Genomic DNA, 22,828 nt, shown 5'->3' on the forward strand with positions numbered 1-22,828 from the left:
TCACCCACAAAAGCTCATGCTCCAAAATGTCTGTTAGTCTACAAGGTGCCACAGGATTCTTTGCTGCTTTTACAGATCCAGACTAACATGGCTACCCCTCTGATACATGGTAAAATAAGCATTACCACAGTGCTCCACTTCCACCACCCAGAAACCAGAGTGTCCAGTTCACATTCTATCCCAGCCTCACCCCCCGCCCTTAGGTTAACACTGGATGGACAGCTGCACATTTTCAGGCCTGAGACTCCCAATAAGAACAATAGGCTTCCCTGGCAATATTGTCCTGGCTGTTTCCATTTTCTGTGGGATGTGTTGCTGGCTGCTCAAACTTCTGAGCATGCACCCACCCCTCAGTCTCCCACCCATCATTTGGGCTTTCTCCCTTACTCTCACAAATATTGTGCAGAATGCAGCTGTAATAGTTGGAATGGAGTTTTTTTCTGCTGTTTGCAACCTATTCCATAAACAGCACCACCCTCCTTTCTAACAGCCACATACACACTCCACTATCATTGTGCAACTGCTGAGTCGGTAGCTAAAAATGTCCTTCCTTCTGCTCAACCAGCCTGTGAATGGCTTCATTAACCAGGTAAGCAGAAGATAAGCTGGGTCTCCACACCTTTAATGTCTGGAGTGATCATGGGGGCAAACAGTCCTTTCTCTATGAATGTAACCAGAACGGAGTCCCAAAGAGTCCTAGCATTGTGGGCCCTTCCAGGCTATCCTGCATTTATGTCCATAAACTTGTCACAGTTGTCAACCAGCCCTTGAAGCACCATGAAGTAATACCCCTTTCTGTTTATAAATTCTGCGCCTTGGTGGGGGGAAGGGGCAAATTATAGGCACATGCTCAATGGGAATGGGAACCCCATGCTTCCAAAATCATCAATAGTCTCCTGTTAAGCTTTTTAACCCAGTGCCACAGTACCTTTTCCATGGCATGACACACCTGCATGATGATAGGCCCAACAGTTGATGTCACTACACCAGATTGGTTGGCTACAACCAGTAGCATGCAGGGCTGGCCAACTTCCAGAGGACAATGGTGACCCACTTCTCCATGGACGTGGGGTACTGCATGTTCGTACACTGCTGCTGCAGCTCCTGCATCAGTTCAGTGCAGATCTCAAAAAAGATTGCTTTCCTCAGCCTGAAATTCTCTCGCCACTGCTGGTCATCTGAGGTCTGCAGAACAATCCTTTCCTACTGATCCATGCAGGTTTCCTGAGCCCAGAAATGGTCCTGCACGGTGTGTAGCTGATCCAGGAGTTGGTCTCCTAGCATCCGCCACCTGGTGAACTCCTCTTTTTCATTTTCCTCATCCCGCTTTCTCCACTGCTGAATCTCCTCCTGCTGCCAGAGGAGTGGCTGCTGCCATCACATCACCTGCTTGCATGGGTGTAGTTTGGAGGGGCAGGAGGGCATTGCCCCCCCAAACTGCAAGCCTAGGGCAGGTGTGGAATATTTCCACCTCCTCCATGTGCAGTCCCATTAGCCTGACTGAAGCTGCTCCTCTCCAAATATAGAAGTCAAACTACGCCTGTGTCTGTTTGGCAGTGCGATGGGTGAAGTCCACAGCTGAATTCAAGTAGTCTCTGTGTATTTGCAGTTTCCAGTATAGCAACACAGACCATTGCTGGATCCATGCTAGGCAGCAGCGATGCAAAAATGGTGCTAGTCTGTCCATAAAGGAAGTACAGGGTGGTGATATGAAATTCAAAAAAAAATTGAAATCTGCTTGGCTTTCCAAAATTCATAATGTAAAAACTCCCAGGATGCACACTGCTCAGCAGCGAAGCAAAGGAGCCTGGGATCCCCTCCAAGAATGCCATGCCTGTAGCACACAGCAAGCCAACACTGAATTGAAAGATGGAACCAGGCACTCCATGTGCACACTCTTGGTGTGGCTTCCACACCACATGTTACCTGATGCGCAGCAAAAAGCTTCAGGTTAAATCTCCCATGTAGACAAACCCTTAATGTTTCTCCAAAAGTGCTGAACACAATTTTTTTCAATGACTAAGTCAGCCTTATGCAGCTGCTAGAACCCATTGCTGTCTGGGTCAAAATATTAGCAAGGAAAATACATTGGATGGTTAGAGAAAGGCGCTATTTGGCAATAGCAGGGACAGTATGGTAGTGCCACACAACCCTAACTTCCTTCCCTGGCCAGTACTGTCCCAGATGGTCACGCTCAGCTCTTGTCTTCCCCCATGTGTATCTCACTGCCACTCAGCAACTGAGAGCTCCAACTGACACAGGAGCTGTGGGAAGCAGTGTTGATGATTCAGTAGACAGAGTGCTTTGCTGTGGATGTGGACCAGTACTCCTGCATGGAACTATAGGGGGACCTGACTGCTGAATCTGTGCTGTGTATCCCTGGAGCTGCAGCACAAATGGCTCTAACTTTCAGTAGCAGCCCATAGCCACTGATGGGCAATCTATAGGCACTGATGGGCAGTCACTTACTTACTTCCTTTCCCACCCTCAGACACCTCCCAACATGCCTATCCACCAGCTGCTGTGTGACCAACCTACAGCCATCTATGACAGCCACGCACTGCCCCTTCACTGGGGTGTTCCTCAAGAACTGGTTAAGCACCTCAGCCACCAGAAAGAGGCATCAACAGAACCCAGAATCAGACCCAAGACATAAAATTGACCTCTTGGCCATTAATGTTCATTAAAGATCTCCTGACACTTTATAAGAGCAGGTGTGTTAACTCAGGTGTCTTGGCCAAATCCCACTTTGGAGAATTAGATTCTGCCTTCTGAAAACACTGATGCTGTTTCACAAAGACATAAGATTCACTTCCATACTTTAACTGCAACTGTAGAGTTGCTGTGTGCTGTTAAACAGCTGCCACATTTTGCTTTAGAAATGGCTGCATTTCAGCACTTGGTGAGGTGAAGGTCCTTGTGAACATTTTGCAAACTGTTCTGGGGATCCTTTGGGATGAAAGCATCTATCAAAATGTCAGCAATTATTAAGGTAGTTCTCTGTGTAAACACAAGCAGTTGACCAGAAACAGAGGGGTAGCCATATTAGTCTGTATCCACAAAAACAACGAGGAGTCTGGTGGCACCTTAAAGACTAACAGATTTATTTGGGCATTGGCTTTCGTGGGTAAAAAAAACACTTCTTCAGAAGCATGGAGTGGAAATTACAGATACACACATAAATATACTGCAACATGAAGAGAAGGGAGTTACCTTACAAGAGGAGAACCAGTGTTGACAAGGCCAACTCAGTCAGGGTGGATGTGGTCCAATAATTGATGACGAGGTGTCAATACCAAGAGAGGGAAAATTGCTTTTGTAGTGAGCCAGCCACTCCCAGTCCCTATTCAAGCCTAGGTTAATGATGTTAAGTTTGCAAATGAATTGTAGCTCTGCAGTTTTGCTTTGAAGTCTGTTTTTGAAGTATTATTGTTGAAGGATGGCTACTTTTAAATCTGTTATTGAGTGTCCAGGGAGATTGAAGTGTTCTCGTGCTGGCTTTTGTATGTTATCATTCCTGATGTCTGATTTGCGTCCATTTATTCTTTTACATAGTGACTGTCCGGTTTGGCCAATGTACATGGCAGAGGGGCATTGCTGGCACATGATGGCATATATCAGATTAGCAGATGTGCAGGTGAATGAGCCCCTGATGGTGTGGCTGATGTGGTTGGGTCCTCTGATGGTGTCACTAGAGTAGATATGGGGACAGAGTAGGTAACGGGGGTTGTTACAGGGATTGGTTCCTGGGTTAGTGTTTCTGTGGTGGGGTGTATAGTTGCTGGTGAGTATTTGCTTCAGGTTGGGGGGCTGTCTGTAAGCGAGGACTGGCCTGCCTCCCAGGTTCTGTGAGAGTGAGGGATCATTGAGTCATCTTTAGTTTCTCTCATTCAGTCATCTCAGTGTCTTCATCCAGATGGCTCACAGGGCACCCATGGCTTCCAGCCTCCTTTCCCCCAACAGTGTCTTGTGCAACCCGCCACAGATCCCTCCATTTGCTCTCCTGCTTCATAAGGCCTCATTTCACAGGCACCATTCTCCCTGCTGCGGACTGCAGGGGATTCCCTTTATCATCCATAATGTTTGCCGCTAGGCAATATGAGGCAATCCTTCCCCCAAAGCACTGTCACTAAGTCACTCTGCCAGCTCCACTCTGGCTTGGGCTCTGATCCAAGATAGTTATGATGACTCTGCAAAGACTATGAGCCTGATCCAAAGCCCATTGAAATCAATGGTAGTCTTGCCATTGACTTCAATGGGTTTTGGACTACGCTTCAGATGAGCATAAGACAATAACACACTCTGACTAACCGTGCCTGTGTCTTTGTGATGCAGTGAACCTCTCAACAACATGTTGTGAGGAAGTTGTTGGAGAGGAATAGGATGTTAGTGCTGGGGCTTCTCCATCAAAGGACACAAGTACCTTTTGGTTGTGACCTGTCATGTGGAGATATTGTGGACATCAAAATAATCCCCTGATGGTATTTCTTTCTCTTGTTAACCTGCAAGGACTTCTGCCAGGGCAAGATCATTCAGAGGGTGAGAGAGAGGATAGGCTGGCTATGCTAAAGGAGAGCACAGCAGTACCAGGACAATAAGCTGAAATAATATTTTCAGCATAGGCAAACAAGAATGGGATGGGAGGAGATCGCCTAAGTATTGACATGAGGGTGTCTGTAATGGAAGAGTTGAGTCAGAGCACCAATGCACTCTATCCATCCACCTGCTACTGCCAATATGTGAGCTGGGAAATGGCAAACCTTTTCCATCATTATCACAATGCCTCTGATCATTTCTCCATGTCTTGCAGGAAGGTCACTTTGAGGATGCTAATAAACTAAAACAGCTATTCTCATCGAGGGAAAAAGTGATCAGGAAAGATTGGTGCCTTCACTCTCTCCTATCTCTTCTATCTTCTTAGTAGCTGATCTTAAGAGGCGGTCAAATTATTCATTACCAAGAATATGCCTAGCAAATGTAGGCCTTTTGCTGCTTGCAAATCATTTAGGAACTCATCCTGATTTCAGCAAATGTATTAGTTATTTATGATCTATTCGCTGGATTGTTTGGATGAACAGTTTTCACCCTGTGGGTTGCTCGAGAACCATTCATCTTAGCTGTTTCCTATTCGTTATTCATGCTGTATGCTTGGTCACGTACGTCAAATGGTATTGTCTCTAATACCTGATTAGATGAATGAAACATTTAAACAGCAAAATATCAAAAATAAAATACAGAATAAGGCACTTCTTATACAAATTTTCAGATGAAGGGTCGTTCATGCTAGAATCGATGAAATAGTCAGGATTCAAGAACATTTTCATGAATACCTGTCAGGCTGCCAGTCATCCAAATAGCCATGCAAGCCAAATAACATGACCACTATGAACAGCCGTGGAGTGAAGTCAGGCTGTTTGTTTGCAAATCCATTTTTCACTGTTCACCACGGTTTACAGTTTCCCATGTGGGGTTCTGGCATCAGCGAGTTAAAGGAAGTCATCGGGGGGGTGGGGGAGAGGGGAGTGTTTCTTTTAAAAAAGAGAGTGAGATTGAGAGGAGGACACAGGCTTTCAAATACCCTGTCTGTGCTTGGTATATTAGGCAGCCCGTGCTCTTGGCTGGGAGCCCAGACGAGGCTTTTGTAATCAAAACATGATCTTGTATGCTGTGCAACCAGTGCTGAGAAAGGCCGTCTGATGGCTCTCCTCTTTTAGCTCTGCTTTGGAATCCACCAGGCTTCACCGCCGAGGTCCAAAATGCAGCGATCTGTGAGTGCTGCCTTTGTTGTTACTGGGAGGGGAATGGGGGGGATTCATTTCTCTTTTAAAAAAGCCAAGAAGTGACTTGCGCTCACTCTCTTTTTGTTGTTGTTGTTTTGGGGGTTTTTTGTGGCCAACAGCTGTGTATCTAAAATGATCTGAGATGTGTGGGAGGGAGGGGAGTGGATTTCATATGCCGAATTTCATGTACTGATCACTGGGGCAGTTTGCGGTCGCTGGCTCAGGATGATGTTCTTATCCAGAAGGGTGGGGGCATTGGGAGGAAAAAACCCATAAAGCCAGGTCATGCTGGACGTTACTCATCCTGGTACTGGGAGTCAGGGGGCCTTCAGCTACAGCTGTTAGATCAGAGGCAGAGAATATTTCTTAGAGAGCTTGTGCACTGGATTTCATAGAGAAATGCTAGTTTAGGGGCCTGTCCCTCTCTCCCTTTCCCTTCCCCCACCTTTTCTCTCTCTCTCACCCTCACTCCCTTCTGAGCTCTCTCACTTCAGAAACAGCTGATTGTGAAAGTCTGCAGGGAGAAATGCACATAGAAAGATGATTCCTGAGACAGGAGGTGCTCTCAAGCACTAATGAGATGCATAATGGAGTGCGTGTGTTAGGAGTAGGGGGACAGAATGCGACATTGCCATGTAACTGAAGCACATCGCCTCTTGCTTCCCTCGCCTCCTTTTGTTACATTTTCATTTTTAATAGAAAGAGGTCTTTCTTTACAGTGCTCGCTCTCTGTCTCTGAGGCATCAGGCTCTGCTTTCTGATTCATAGCACACTGCACACTTGTTCTGCCAAACCCATTTATAACTCCCTGCTTTAGTCACTGTGACATACGGGTGCCTTGGTTCCCCGGAAGAGCTTTATGCCGGGTAGGGTGAAGTGTAGCCACTTTTCATCCTAAGTGGCAGCGCAGCCAGCATTCTTCCCAGCAGCTCAGGAATGGGCACATACCCTTGTTATCGACTCGCTCAGAGCAGCAGCTAGTAAGAAAATGCTGACCACGCTTGGGCGTACAATCAGTGCTCCCCAGAGAATCAATGTCAGGGCTCAAAATGCTGCTCTGCATTTCTGTGGACAAGTTGTTTTTGTTCGGTTGCTATGTTTTTCTGAGTGGGGCGGGTGTGGATTTCCCTTTGCTTCCCCTAAGTATTTTGATGAAACTGAGCACCCATCCCCATAACCCAAAAATAGGCTGAATAGCAGCAAAACTTTTCTAGCAGGGACATCTATCAGGCTGGAATAATCTCCTCAGGAAAATGGTGGAAGCCCCGCTACTAGATTCATTTCAAACTGGACAAAACACTGACAAATATACAATAAGGAACAATCTTGCACAACCAGGGGAGGAACTAGATGACCTAACAGGTCTTTTGCAGTCCTGATTTGCCTTCTAAAAAAATCTGGGTTTGCAATGGCTTTCCTGGAATGCAGCTCTGCCGTTCTCCATTTTCGTGAAATTAAAAGTTAAAGGTGTATATTTCAAGGAAGACAGTACACTGATCCCACCCTGAAAAAGGCAACATGCCCACCACTCTGCAAATACATAACCTGCCAACTCAGCACACTCAGAACAGAGTCTGTTTAGGGTTACCCTAAATTCAGATTAAACCAGTCTTGCAAAATTATCATAAAATATACCTTCCCAGGTGCAAAATCTGCTCACCTGCCACTAGATGATTGATGATAATGAAGAAAGAATATTTCAATCACCTGCAAAAATAAAAACAATTAAAAATGGCCCATTAGGAAAATTTTGCAGGACTGGCATGGAAATTGTGGGTCTTTATGAAATACTGTTACAGCATCATTGAAAAAGTATGACTCTGTTACTGATAGAATTTATATTCAGTCATGACACAAATGAAAATATGTTGAAACAGAATGGGAGGTACATTTTAGCAAACCAGTTTAGCTATCTTTTCCCTCACTGGTTTCTGACTAGGGATACATTCACTCCTATTCCTTGATCCCATCGCATCTTACAGTCTAGGTCCTGATCCTGCAATGAGCTCTATGCAGTCAGATCTCTGTGCCCACAGGGGAGCCCATTAATGTCAATGAGGCTCTTCTTGGGGCCAAGGGGTCTACCTGCATGGAGCTCATTGCAGGATCAGGGCCAAAGCACAACTCGGTCAATACTAGGATGGGAGACCCCCAAGGAACACTTACGTGACCTAGCTGGCACCCTTCCCCACTGTGATGTTAAAAAAAATTGTGGTCCTGGCCCCCTCTAGTTACTAACGATCTCATAGCACTTTTTTTAAGAGCAGTGGTATTAAATTCTGGCCAGATTCTAGTTTGGTAATTATTATTACTTGTTGTTTTGTGTTATCACAGTATTTAGGCTCCGTAGTACTGAGTGCTGCACAAACACAAAACAAAAAGACAGTTGCTGCCCCAGACAGCTTACAATCCAAATATTCTGTTTGATCTATCATGGTGCTTGTATGGTGCCCTTCTCCTAGGTATCTGAAGACCTCTCCAAATAATGTGGACATATAATGAGTTAATTCTCGCGGCTTACCTAAGGTTATCCCTGCACTTTCAAATGGGCCCGGTGTTCCTCTTCACTTTTGTGATGTTTTAGGGGGCTCACCCAGACCAGTAAGGGGTTCTGTCACTGCCTGCCCAGTAACACTGGGTGCTTCTATGCTGTGCTGCTTTGGCTCAGAGTCCTGACACCAACAACCTCCTCCCAGCACAATGGCCTGATCCTGACTCCCACCAGCCTGGTTACTCTGCCCCTCCAGTCCTCAGGCTCTCCAAAACTGTCTCCCCTGCAGCACCCAGTCCCTCTCTCTGCACCCTCACAGAAATGATGAAGTTTGCTGCTCCTGGAAAGAGAAAATACACAGCAGGCTGTTGGCTTCACTGGGGTTTACACGCCCTCCACTTCAATGCCCTGCACCTAGTTGGTTTATAGTAAACATGAAACAAGTTTATTAACAAAACGACATAGGCTTAAGTGACATGGAATTGGGACAGAAATGGTTACAAACAAACAAGACTTAAAATATGCTTCCAGCATTACAGTCTAACTTAACAAACTAGCATGGGCAGTACATGAATCACCCACTGGGGGAGGCTACCCCTCGGCTCCGCCCCTTCTAACCACCGGCACCTCCACTGCCCTCCCCCACCAGATCCCAGAGTCCCCCGAATGTGGCTGCCGGCCTTTCTGCTCCAGCCCCAGGCTGCCCAAATACCCCAAACACCACAGTGCTGATGGGATTGCATCATAATGCAGGCATGGGATGACAAGCAGTGGCTGCAGAACTTGAGGATGCTCAAGGCCACATTCCTGAATCTGTGTGCTGGGTTTGCCCCAGGACTCCAGCTCAGGGACAATGAAATGGCAGCTGCACTGGCAGTGGAGAAATGAGTGGTAATCACACTGTAGAAACATGCAACATTGGATTGCTACAAATCAGTGGGAAAAATTATTTTGGAGTTGGAAAATCCACTGTGGGGGCTATTGTCATGCAAGTGTGCAGGGTCATTAATCATCTCCTGCTATGTAGGATTGTGATTCTTGGCAATGTGCAGGACATAGTGGATGGATTTGCAGCTATGGGGTTCCTGAACTGCGGTGGAGTGACAGATTTCGAGCACATCCCTATTAGGGCACCAGGCCACCTTGCTACAGAGTACATCAAACAGAAAGGGCTACTTTTCTATGGTTATGCAAGCATTGGTGGATCACCAGGGATACTTCACTGACATCAATGAGGGCTGGTTGGAGAAGGTGCATGATTCTCCCATCTTTAAGAACACAGGACTGTTCAGAAAGCTACAGGCAGGGAATTTCTTGCCCAACTGGCAGATTATCATTGGCAATGTTGAAATGCCAATAGTGATCCTGGAAAACCCAGCCTACCCCTTGCTCCCCTGGCTCATGAAGCTGTACACCAGTCACCTTGACAGCACCAAGGAAAGATTCAGCTACCAGCTCAGCAAATGCAGAATGACAGTTGAATGCGCTTATGGTAGACTGAAGGGATGCTGGCGCTGTTTACTCACAAGATTTGGTCTCAGTGAGAAAACTATCCCAATGGTTATAGCTGGCTGATGTGTCCTGCATAATATCTGTGAGGGGAAAAAGTTGCCACTAGGGTGGAGGTGGAGCAGCTGTCTGCTGAGCTTGAATAACTAGATAGAAGGACTATCAGAAGAGCTTGGTGTGGAGCTATACAGCGCCAGGAGGCTTTGAAAGAACACTTTAACAGTGAATCCCAGTAATGTGTTATGGAGTACTGTGCTCTACCTGGCCCTGCAGTTTGGGGGCCTGTTAGGAATTGTATGGTGCTTGCTGTACATTTATAACGATTACACTATTTGTCACAGATCCTGTTTACACTAACAAAGTTTACAATCACAGGTGAATGGGTGCTTTCAGTACCGTCAGCCATACTGCAGAATATGTTAGGAACCAATAAAGATGAGTTATTTTAATTTTATTGAGTAACAAAAACATTTCAAATAATTTTGTGCAAGTTAAAAGCAAATACATTAAAACCTTAACAAATGTATGGAACATAATTTAAAGAAGGGGAAGGAACATTTATGTCCATTTTAGCTACATATACATCAACCGTGGCTCTTACTGGCCAATGTATGAGAAGTTGTGGTTGTCAGTGTCCCCCAAAGTGAAGTGGTGGGGTATGGATGTGTCATCCAATGCCATGTGGAATGTTGAGAGGGATGTAGGGAGGTGCTGCAGTGGAGTTTTCCATGAGTCTGCAGCATCTGTGTTTGCTACCAGAGAAGACCCATCTCCCAGTCTGACTTCTGGGCTTTTCTCCTGTCCACTCTTTCATTCTCCACACAGTCTGCAATGTTCACCCCTGAGGGCCTCTGTTCAGTCTGATGCAGCACTGGCTTGCAGGAATTTACTAAACATGTCAGTCCGAGTCCTCTTCTTTCTCCTCCTTATCTGGTTCAAGATTTCCATGGATCTAGAGGAGGAACCTCAAGACCACAACAGCAGCAGCTTCAGATAAAACACAGAGAGTGATTGTCAGTATAGTCACAATGGAAAATGAAAGTTAAGATTCAGAAGTCCTTCCCTTGCTTCCCTAAAGTTTTAAACACAACATACTTATTGCAATTCTGCTTTGGAATGGCTTGTGCATGGTGCCACTCACAGCACCAGCCATAAGTATGGTTCACCAGGGGTGAGAGAACTGTGCATGGAATTGCTCAGTTGCATGAAATACGATAGGGCACTGGCACTGAATGCTGCACCATTTTCCACAGGCAGTGGGGATTTTAGCTGAGATCTCACTCCTGAGTTTAACAAAAGCACAGACAGCACAGCTGCTACTGCTATCCTGAAACTGCCCAAGCCCAAAGACTGCTAGTCTGTTTACTGCAGTGGTGCCTGCCGAAGTTATCGCTGACTGGCATGGGAAAGCGTCCTACCACAGAGGGAGAAATAAGGTTGCCCTCCCTAGAAGCCTTCAGCAGAGGATTGCAGAGTACCTCCATGAAAGTTTCATCAAGCTCAGACAGGAAGATGCAAGGGATGTCTCTGTGTACATAAACAAACTGCTCGGCATCCCACCCCCACAGTCTAACTCTACAGGGGAATGACAAGCAGATAACAACTCTACTTGTGTGGTACTTATACCTCTTCTAGTATGAGTAAACTAACGAAAAGTCACTAGATGTGTCCTGTTAAGTTAGGGGTGCCATCAGTACATCACTGTAACTGGAAATAAATTTACACACTTACCCAAGATTACTTCCCTGAATCAGGCTCGCTCATGTTTGACTGCCAGGACTGACTGCTGTGGAGTCTCAAACAGCTTCTGGCGCGCAGCATAGCTTGACCCTCCTGTTGCATGTCCCCCATCCTCCTCATTCTCCACCTTCCCCTTGTCAGCACCAGGGCCTGTGACACAAACATAGCCCAATGATGGACCTGGTGGAAGGAGAAGTTCGAGCTGTTCATAGGCCTCGCCATACAGGATGACACAGCAGGAAAGTAAAATTGTTATTTGACCTCACTGGGGAACAAGGCAGAGAAGCCTGCAGCACTCTGAAACTTGCCCCTGCCTCAAGCATCACAGTAGTACAGTCCTAGGAGCCCTGGGGATGTATTGCTCCCCAAAGCAGAATGAAACTGTGGAGTGACACAGACTTTTCACTAAAGACTAGTCCAAAGGGGAGGGGAAAGACCCCTTATGTCACTGACTTACACACACTGGCTGCTACATGAAATTCTAGGGACTTGACAGACTTCCTAATTCAAAACAGGGTAGTCTATGGCACTTGGGATCACCACCTATGGGAGTGGCTGCTCCAGGAAGGTAATCTCACATTAGACACATGCGGCGTAGCCAGGTTCTAACAGCAAGGGGAGCAAGCAAACATAAAAAAGATCCCCCTTGGCTCCTCCTCCGGCCATGCTCCCTGGCTCCTCTGGCCACGCCGTGCCCCCTCCCGCCCTTGGCTGGCTCCTCCGGCCACACTGCGGCCATGCTGCGCCCCCCTCCAGCCACGCTGCCCCCCCCCGGCTGTACAGGGAGGCTGGCAGAGGACGGAGGTATGAAGGAAGGTGAAGGGGAGGGAAAGACAGGGGCACGGGGTACATGGGAGGGGTACACGGGGTATGGAGCTTGGGAAGGGATTACCGGGGATAGAAGTGGGCTGGAGTCCCCGGGGCTCTATGTGCAGAGGGGGCTGGAGCTGCCCCCGGGACCAGGAGAGCCTGCGAGGGGCTCACCGCGTGCAGCACCAGCCCAGCTGAGGGCTGGCCCTACCTCTTGGGGGTGGGGGAAGAAGGCAGCAAGCCCCGCCAGGGCGGTCTGAGCGAGCTGCTTCCGCGCCAGCCTGCCGCAGCCACCCGCCCCACGGTTCCTTCGGCCATGTTGCTGGTAGTGCTGGCCGGCAGGCGCTGCTTCCGCCCCGCGATCAGCTATCTCCCTCCTGCTGGGAGACACAGCTGATTGGCAGAGGTGGGGCGGAAGCCGGGCAGGCCGTTCAGAGCGGAGCCTGTGAGGCACTGCTATTTTAAAAATGTGGGGAGGAGAAGTAGCTGCTTCTGATGCATCCCACTAGCTACGCTACCAGACATGGGCTGCAGTGGAAACATCAAGAAAAAGGATGAAAGCTCTAGGAGGCACAAACACCTCCAGAAGTACATGGAGGAAGGCAACAGCAGAGGTGAGCAGGTGACCAGTGGTCCGTACCCATAGTGAGATGAATTTACTGTGTGAGACAGCAGGAGAAGGTAAAGGACATGCACCCTGCACAATGACAGCACTGCAAGGAAAGTTGAACCATTTTAGCCGTGTGCGCACAAGCAGAGGAAGGTCGCAGAAATATTCAGTCAGATTTGTCCAACAGGGGGATCATGCGCAGCGGATATCAAAGGCAGGTGAAGGCTCAGTCTACCCAAACTGCCTGCGTGGCCACACCCATACTCCCCCCATCCTCAGGTTCCCCCGTTTCCCACTGTGCTCTGCTGCAACACTTGGCCGTGGCCCCAGGCCAGCGGTGCTGGAACTGGGGGAGACGGGGCCATAGCTCTCCCACTTTTTGAAAGTGGACGGGTCTGGCCCATCCGCTTTTCACTAGGGTGAACCCCTTCCCCTCCTTTTCCTCCCGAGTCCCCATCCCCGCTCAGACCAGCTTGGAGCTCGAACTGGGAGCCCAGGCAGCTGTGGGGAGTTGTGACAGTCTCTCCACCTACCCGGGGTGGGGGTGGGCTGAGAGCAGTCCCTGGCCCGTGTTTCTACTCCCTGGGCTCCCGAGCCCCCCAGGGCAGGAGGAGGGTCCATGACTCCACACTGGCTTCCCACAGCTGCCTGTGGGGGAGGGCCTTGGAGCCACAACCCAGCCATGGTAAGAGCTGTGCAGGCACTGCCCCAGGCGGGCAGGGAGCCTGGGGGGCTGGGACATGAGCTGGAGGCTGCTTGGGCCCCTGCACCGTGGGTAGGTGGAGGGTCCATGGCTCTCACCATATCTGGGCTGTGGCTCTGAGGCCCACCCCTGGCTGCAGCCAAGTCCCTCCACCTGCCCTGGGGGAGGTGCCTGGGACACAGTCAGAGGGCTGCCTTCATCTCCTCCTTGGGCAGTGCCCCCCCCCACACTTTTGGGAAGGCTCTAATGCCCTTGTCTCAGGCTGGGGCTAGTGGGGGCCAGCCTGCAGTTAGGGACTCTGGGCAGCTGGAGCCAGTGCTCATGCTGCCTGGCCACCCAGCGCTCCTGGCTGGGGGTGTGGGCCACGCTCAGCTGCCTGCCCGCCCACCGTTCTGGGGCTCGGGCTGGGGGCCGCGCTGCCCGCCCGCCCTCTGGGCTCCAGTGGGAGAAAGGGGGACGGAGGGGTGGGGCCCTGGGAAGAAGGGGTGGGACAGCCAGGGGCTAGCCTCCCCAAGCCTGCGGTTCACCCACCACACATGAGGGGGATGGCGCCTCAGACAGTGTTGACATCTTGACCCTGTCCTTGAGTCTGAGAGCATATCAGATTCAGGCTTTTAGGAAGGAAATCAACAAGGGACAACACCAACCTCAGTGCAAGCAACAACGTTAACAGGGAAATGCCCTGTGTGAGTTCAGCTGGATAGCAGGGCCTCCTGCAATGTGATTCCCTGGGGTGAATTGGACCTGAACACACCCATTACAAAGACCAAGCAGAATCTAATAATGTACAATGAGATCATAATGAAGCCCATAGGAAAATGTAACTGTGATCCTAAGAGAACCACACTGCCGGATGGCAAGGAGCTCCCTGATATGTAACAATAAATCTCAGCTGGTCTGACTAGCTCAATACACCTCACAGACTGTTGTCATGATATCCACATAAGAGGTGTCATGTAATATATCATTTGAAACTAACAACATACTGGTCATTAATATCACTGTGAAATGTATGTAACAACACTGTATGTGAAATTCTGGATTCTCTCTGATACTATGTTTTGGAGTGACAAAGGTTTTTTTCCAGACAAAGGAGGAAGCCAAACACCTCCAAATCAAGCCAGGTTTAGCCAGAGACAGGGACAGTGGGCAATTCATTTGCATCAGATATTGCAGGAAGATCATTTGCTTTGTAAATCACAGAGGACTGCAAAATTGGCATGGGCTCCATGGTGAACACAGAAAGCTGAGCTTTCTGACTTTGAAGGCAAAAATAAATTTTGGGGATGTATGGAAAACGCTGAAAAAATTTGGGGATCCATTGCCTGAGAGAACAAAGAAGCCAGAGTTTTGCTGCACATTTGTTCGTATTTTACTAGCCTAGAACTGGCTACTGACAAATTATTTTAGAATTTTCAGTAAATGCTGTAGGGGCCTCTGGTTTTGTCTTTTTTTGTTTGCTTGTTTGGGACTAAATCTTTGTCTAAACTTGTATAAGATGTTGGAGACTGCATCTGCTGCGTCACAAGTTGTGGAGCGAGGACTTGGACCCTCCCATTGTATTTGTATTGTCTCGTTACAGCTGCCCACAACCTTCAGCTTTTGTCTGGGTAGCTAAAGACCTGACAAGGAGATTCCTGTTTACTGTTCTCGTAGCCATTTATAAAAATGCTTTGGGATGCAAGGTGCTATAGAAATCTAAGAGACCACTTAGAGGAGTATGTCATTTTATATTTGTATAGGGCCTTGCATACTACTAGTCTCTCAAAGCACTTTACACATCAATGTCAGTTAGAAACTGGCAGTCGGTGACTGTGTAGGCAGGATACATAGCAGCCAATATGCTCTCAATAGTTGCTCACACATAGCCATGGATATCACAAGAGATTTAACTACCAACCCGAGCGTTATCTATTCCCAGATCTGAGTCCAAATCCTTTTTCTGTCTGAGATCAGTTCAGTATGTTACAACTCTCTCATCCCCTCAGTCTCTTCCCACTGTTTCTCCTTTCCTGACTCCCAGAGTGGCCCGTAGCACCTTTCCCACAACGTACCAACAATCATCTGGTTCTATCCCTCTTTGTAAACTGTTCCAGCAGGTCCTGACTCCCTATGGCACCTCTGTTGATTGTGTAAAATTCTGTCCAAACCTTGAAATCAGTGGAGTTGGACAGTGTACATCAGGGCAGAATCTAGCATCTACAAGATGCTACTGCAGGGCCCTGCGGCTCTAACAACTTCTGAAGTGGGCCCAGCTGCCCTTATGTTCAAATTCTGTGTGCTTCGGAGGGCAGCAGCTATCTGGGGCATGCTCTATTGCACAATGGTGATGGCTGAAAGAAGAGGCATTTTTGGCTAAGGACACTGAGATAAACCCTGACTCTTACAAAAACTGTCACGGGACTGGTAATGTCTATTTAGAACAGACAGGACCTGAGGTTTGAAGGCCCTTTTTGAAAGACTCCCACACAGAAAAGTGTAGAGAACTCATCTTATTTACCTCTGAAGGATACAGGGATGAGTCTACCCAAGTGAGGGGTGAATCTGTGTTTCCAAGGGGCCTGGGTATTTCAAACCCAAGCCTTAGACTGTTTCTGTGGCCATTAGTCAGGTAGGTGCCCCTTGTATAATTATATTCCTGTGGCTATAAAGTGAACCTGCTTTAGACTGGATCCCTAAATTTTACTTTTTCCTCCAAGAGACTTTGTGCTGATGCCCCATGCCTTGAAATTTTAGAGGGTCTCCTCAAAGGGATATGCATAAATGTGACTCGCAGAAAGCACTTTCAACACTGACTAAACTAGTGTGATTCCAGGGCCGGTGCAAGGAAGTTTCACACCCTAGGCAAAACTTCCACCTTGCACCTCCCCCCATAACCCTGCGGCAGCTCCCCGCCCCCCCGAGGTGCCCCCACCCTGCGGCAGCTTCCCCTCCAGGGAGCCGTGTGGCACCTCCCCACCCCAGATCACCTCTGCTCTAATTCTCCTCCCAGGCTTGCAGCGCCAAACAGCTGATTGGCACCGCAAGCCTGGGAGGCAGGAGAAGTGGAGCAGCGACCGCACGCTCGGGGAGGAATGCTGTAAAAAAAAAAAAAAATTGGGGGCGCCACTTTTTGGTGCCCCTACATCTCGGCGCCCTAGGCAACCGCCTAGTTCGCCTTAATGATAGCACCGGCACTGTGTGATTCTGAGGGGCAGCACTGCCAGAACTAACACAAAATGCATGAGTGTTAGTAGTGCAGGAGGTGCTGCTCAGCCTGGTAATGACTGTTATCGCTCTATAGGGCACTCTAAACTGAGGGCTAATAGTGAGCCAAGGCAGTGATTTGCATCTTACAGGCTGGGAAAACCAATCACATTGTGGTCTGTAGTTCCCAGGACCCTTTCTATGTCATAGGGTAGGGAATGGAGAAGTTGTGACCAGACGAAGTAGGAGTTTAGTTCTACACCTTCTCTTCAGTGAATATGTTAAATGTGAAACCTTCACCAGCTGAAGGCATAAGGAATGGTGAGTGTTGGTCTTGCTACAACCTGGCTTTCTTTTATTATAGAACAGCAGTTGTGAAATGTTGCCCTAAGCTAACACCTGCTTAATGAGAGGTTGGTGATAAGTTTCGTTAAATGCATTTCTAACTCCCTTAAGACTTTTCTTATTCTATCGGTTATTTATTACTGTTACACATAATAGAATGCAGATAACATATCTGATGACTCACAAGGCAGATCTACAGAATATGATCAAAGGGAATAGAGTCCAGCCTTAAAAAGCAGGTTGATGCCAAAGCAGCAAAGTGGTGGCACTGTATACTCAAGCTTGCAGTGCCCACAAATCCAACACAGTCAACTTGCTATGCCCACAAACCCAATATTCCCATCCCTCCTCTTTGCCCCTCAGCCCTTGTCACTTGGTTGTGTGTGTGAACAGAGCAGAACAGTGAATTTGCCATGATCTCTGAAGCATTCAGATACTCTGGTGACTGATAAGCATTATAAAAACACCTTTTAAAAAAGCAAACTGATGTAGCACTTCAGAAATCTTAGCAATTTCATCTGGCTGCTTCACTCAAACACAGACTAGAGCAGTCTAGAAAAATATGCCAGTATGTTACATTGATGTGTACCCATAACAGTCAAATTGGACTAGCTGTTGTTGGCTCACTGAGTCAGTACTTTGTTCTGGGGGTTGCTATCTGGTACTCCAGAATTTTTCAAATGTACATCTGTAAGCCCTGTGGTTGCCAAGATACCCATCAAAATGCAAACAGAATGGGGAGTGTGCTTGAGAGAGACTGCCATAATAATTCAAAGAGTTGTGAACTACCCCATTCAACTGAATAGGGTGTTAATGCGGAAACCTAACAATGACGATTTAACTACTTCATTGCTGATCAAAACATAAAAGAAAAGTAAGGGACGACTCTGTTACGATGAATTCAACCTACTGCGAGTAGCCTCTTGTTTTGGTCTTTTAAGTAGACAGAGCTTGGTTGTGGGCAGAGCTTGGTACAGGACCATTCCTTTTTTCTGCACAGTGTGATCCTCTACCTCTCGTTGATAAAAACAGAATGAAGGGGCATTGTGGGCTGTAGGTGAAGTCAGAAAAACTGTCCTTGTATCATCAGGCTGCCACGGTGGATGATGCCGTGCTGCGGAAGAAAGAGCAGAAAGATGCTGAACTGGATAAGAAAATCCTGGCTTTGCGGAAAAAGAATGAAGCTCTCATACGAAGGTACCAGGTAAGTTTGCCCCACTGCCTGTCTAGATTTTATCTTCTTCAGCCCCATGTCGGAGCCATCTCCCCTAACACTAACCAATGTGTCTGCTGAATGTTGCCCATTTTAATAAATCCTGGCAGGGATATGGAACCTAGCTAGATAAGATCCATCACATTGGAAAGTGTTCAAGTTCTGCCCTTGGGTATGGCTGCTTAATGGCAACTGACTTCAGAAGGAGTTGTGCATGACCATGCAAAGGCATGTGTTTAGGAAGACAACATTTAGAAATATGCATGAGCTCATTGGATCAGATCCTCAGTTGCCATGAATGAGCCTAGCTCCATTGACTGCACAGGAGTTTTGCCAATGTACAGCAGTTGAAGATCCGTCTGACTATTGGAGTTGGGTTTACATTACCGGGCAGACCTTTACTTCCTCAGTTCCCCATCTCTCTCTCTCTCCCCCTTCACCCTCACATCTTTCTTGCATCTCTTTTTATTTCTTTCCTATCCTTCTCTGCTCTTTCTGGCTTTACCCCTTCTCACACTATGTCCACCTACATATAACTTGCTTTCTCCATTCATCCCCACATGGGGTTTCTCTCTAGCTTTCTATTCCCCCTCCTTCTCCCATCTATCTTGGCTTCTCCCTTTTTGCCCCTTATCTTTCCTATTGCCCCAATCTTGTTTTCTTGTGTATCTAGGAGGATCTAGACTCTCCTGAGCCTCCAAAAAAATCTTTTGCAATCTCCTCTTCCCTTGATCACAGGGTATCCCTTATCCTTTCCATTGCTGCTGGATAGGCCAACAGACTACTCCATATTTTGTTGTCTCTCTCCTTGCATTCTTGCTCTCCATTACCATGCTCTGCATTAAATGATCCAAGTATTCATGCAGAGCACTGACACATTCAGCAGAAGTGCCAGGAGGCAAGGTAGGAAAGAGGTGTTGGCTTTGTCAAAGAGCACAGCTGGGATGGGGCAGTCTCTGTGTGCTGGCTCCCGTACTGAGATAGAACTTTAAAAATTAGCTCCGTTTGTGGTGAGTCAGCATCTGCCAGTGTTACTGCGAACTGGCTGGGGCCCTATGCCAGGCCATATACTAAACGTAGGCTTTATTAGCCCATTGGTTATTTCAGCCCTGGTCACCTAGGTAGGAAAAAGAACTTCCAGCCACATCTTATTTTTCTCCCTGGATAAATATCTTGTGTGCTGAGAAAGTCTGAAAAAGAAGAAATATTGCTCACCATGGCAGGAGCCTCTTCTTCTTGGCTGAAGATGTTCCCCCAGCCCGAGAGATGGTCAGCAACCAAGGTCCAACACCTTAGAGCTTGGGAGTATTTCAGATTTAACCTGGACCGAAATCCAAATTTGGCAAGTAGCCTCTGGTTCAGCAATCGGCTGAACCAAACCCCAAGATTAAACTTTGGGGTGTTTGAAATTTAGATCCAGATTTGAATGATTAAGAGTGATTAAATGCTGTGCCTTTCCTCAGCAGGCATCCATACTTTACCTCCTTGCCACATAAAGCCTGCATGGACCCCCCCTTCCTTCTGACTTCAAGGAAAATGGGCACAATGAAAGGCTATGGGAAGGCTTAAATGTCACGCATGGTCAGGGAAAGGAACTGACAACCATGCGTCAATCAATTCCCTAACCTCCATCACTTGGCTTGTGGAATAGGAATCCAGGCCTCAGTTTCCCTCTCTAGGCTCACCGAAAATGCCCCCTCCTACTCGTTATGTGGTTCAAGTAACATTCCCACCTTGGGACCTGGTTCACAGACACAAGGCCATTAGTAAAAGTAGCTCCTCCCCTGGGCAGCAGGGTTCACAAACTGGGCATAGTCCTTTCTGCCCCCTTGGCTTTGGAGCTTGTGCAACTCATTAAACATAAACAGTTCCCCTCTCTTCCCCTGGAGCCAGGTCTCACAGCTTCCTCCAGGCTCCATAAGCAATCAGCCCTCTGCTTGGCTCATAGTCTCATTGCCTGGTGCAGGATGCTCTGCAGCTCAGCCCCATCTCAGTTTTCTAATCCATCAGCCTCTCTGCCTGGCTGCTATGGAAAGCCCTATACTTCCACAGGCCCAGGTCTCTCTCCCCAGCTACCCAACAGGTCCATGTGGTAAGCCCCCTCCCAGGTCATTGCCCAACCCTGGAACTTTCCTCTCTGCTGTTCCTGTCTGAGGGTACCTCTACACTGAAGCTGGGAGCATGTGTCCCTGCTTGGTTGAACAGACACACACTAGCTGTGCTCAAGCTAGTGCACTAAAAATAACTGTGTAGTCAGGGGTAGCACGGATGGCAGATTGGGCTAGCTACCTGAGTACAAAACTGCCTGGACCCGCTGCGTATGTACCCTGGCAGCTAGCCCAAACCGCCCTGCTACACTGCTATTTTTAGTGAGCTAGCTCATCTGTCTACCTGAGCTGGGAAGCATGCTCCCAGCTGCAGTGTAGACGTATCTGGGCACTGGAACAATTTGTATAGTGGAGATGCTGAGAGCCATTGAACCAAACTGTAAAACCTGTATATGATGTAAACCACTTCAAGCCAGGGGATGTGGCAGCACCTCCCGAACTTTTAGTTGCATCATCTATGACGCAAAGAGACAGGAAGCCTTGTCCTAGAGATCACATGCTTGTTCCTTGTCATATACCCTGGGACTGCAGTTCCCAGTTCTAAAGGCCTGGGGCTGCTAACAGATGACCAGGGAGCACATGCACTCAAGGAACAGAACTCTGGTACACCTTTCTTGGAGAACAAGCTGTGCTGAGAGTGCACTGACAAAAGACACACAGCAAGTCAACTTTCTTTCAAAATGTTGGTTGGCCCCATGTACTCCCCAGTAGGAATGCAAAATAGGAAAATGGGCCATGACTGTACCTAGCCTGAGGTCCCAGTGAGCATAAAAATCACCTGGTCTTTGCTTCTGTGGTTCATTATCGTGGCTCTGGCCCCCTGATGTTGTACATGCAAAGCTCATGGCCCTTTCCTTTCCCTGCCTGAGTGGGTTTGATTCATCACAGGCCTTTGGAAAATCTGATGTTGGATGTGGACTTGCCTGTTTCAGGAAATAGAAGAGGACAGAAAGCGAGCAGAGCAGGAGGGGATGGCTGTCACTTCCAGGAGACCCAAGCAGGATGGTCTGACTATTACTATCACCAAGGCTCATAACGTAAGTCTTGTTTCCCTTTTAGTACAAGTGAACTTCTCACTAAAGAATCCCTCCCTTACGAACACAGAGCTGCTATCTCTGGAGTAGGTAGCATGTACAATATGCATTCAGAGTATCAGGAATCAGAACCTAACCACACCCCAAAAGACTTAAAGGTTCTGAATAGATTCATGCACACATATACATTAGCCTGCACTAGGGTCACCAGATGTCCCGATTTTATAGGGACAGTCCCAATTTTTGGAGCTTTTTCTTATATAGGCTCCTATTACCCCTCACCCCCATCCCGATTTTTCCACACTTGCTGTCTGGTCACCCTAGCCTGCACACACAAACCTGTTCCCACAGGTGCAAGCATGTACACAAATACAAGCAAGCAGATGTGTATGCACGTACATATGCACACTCACATGTATATGAACTCCCAGACATGAATAAAAACATGGTCGCAGATATATTTCCAAAATAGACGTGCTTTATATCTGCTGTAGGGTGAAAAATAGGAGTTCCAGATGTGTGTCAAGGCATGGATTTAACTGCAGAACACACATAAGAAGAAAATATCATAGGTCCAAACAGGGCATTCTCCCTCCTTCCCTTAAACAACGGTCAGCCTTAAGAACAAACGAAACAAGTGGCCATTACGGATTCCCACACATGGTTTCCCGTAGGGTTTCCCATGCAAACTCTGCAACTCATGGGCTGTCCCAGTCCTTTTTTTTAATATGTCTGGGTCTATAGGGGGATTAAACAAATCACCAACAGATAGTTCTCCCCATTCACTAGCAGCAGGATTAGAGAGGAGGCAATTCATGGCCTGATCCACCCCTCCCAGCATTTTAGGCCCAACACATCACAAGGCCAGTCCTCCTTGACACTCTGCATGCAGCCCTGTGTTAAAGGGAATGCAATGACAGCAGAGCTCATGGAATAAGTAGCCCAAATGTACCCTTGTTTCTTTTCCCTGATGTGGGACTGTTCACACAATTACTTTATTAGGTTCATTTGTAGACTCTTTCCCTCATTCCAGCAACCCACTGGCCCTTGCTTTACTGTAGGCTTGCACTGCTGCACAATTTTTCCCTTTCATACAGGAGATGAAAGATGTTATTAACCAGAAACTGAACATTCTGTGGACTAGACTGTTCAACTCTTATAATGGTGCGCACTTACTCACACCAGTAGTCTGCTGGTGTCAACAATAAATGATCAGCACCAGGAGTTAGGGTTGCACAATCTAGCCATAAGTGTTAACAAGAAAATGACGACATCTGTTTCCTAAACCTTTGACATTTT

General features: G+C 47.6%; 1 protein-coding gene across 1 annotated transcript in view; it reads left to right on the forward strand.

Moving 5' to 3' along the window:
* Positions 1 to 5,561: 5,561 nt before the first annotated feature.
* Positions 5,562 to 22,828, forward strand: part of CCDC9B (coiled-coil domain containing 9B) — a 114,542-nt gene continuing 97,275 nt past the window's right edge. The window contains exons 1-3 of the mRNA XM_032802518.2: positions 5,562 to 5,768; positions 18,265 to 18,378; positions 21,428 to 21,532. Coding sequence (XP_032658409.1) covers positions 5,757 to 5,768; positions 18,265 to 18,378; positions 21,428 to 21,532 — 231 coding nt within the window. The 5' untranslated portion in view covers positions 5,562 to 5,756. The remainder of the gene's footprint in view (positions 5,769 to 18,264; positions 18,379 to 21,427; positions 21,533 to 22,828) is intronic.

This window comes from Chelonoidis abingdonii, chromosome 4 (genome assembly GCF_003597395.2).
Source record: "Chelonoidis abingdonii isolate Lonesome George chromosome 4, CheloAbing_2.0, whole genome shotgun sequence".
Lineage (NCBI taxonomy): Eukaryota > Metazoa > Chordata > Testudines > Testudinidae > Chelonoidis > Chelonoidis abingdonii.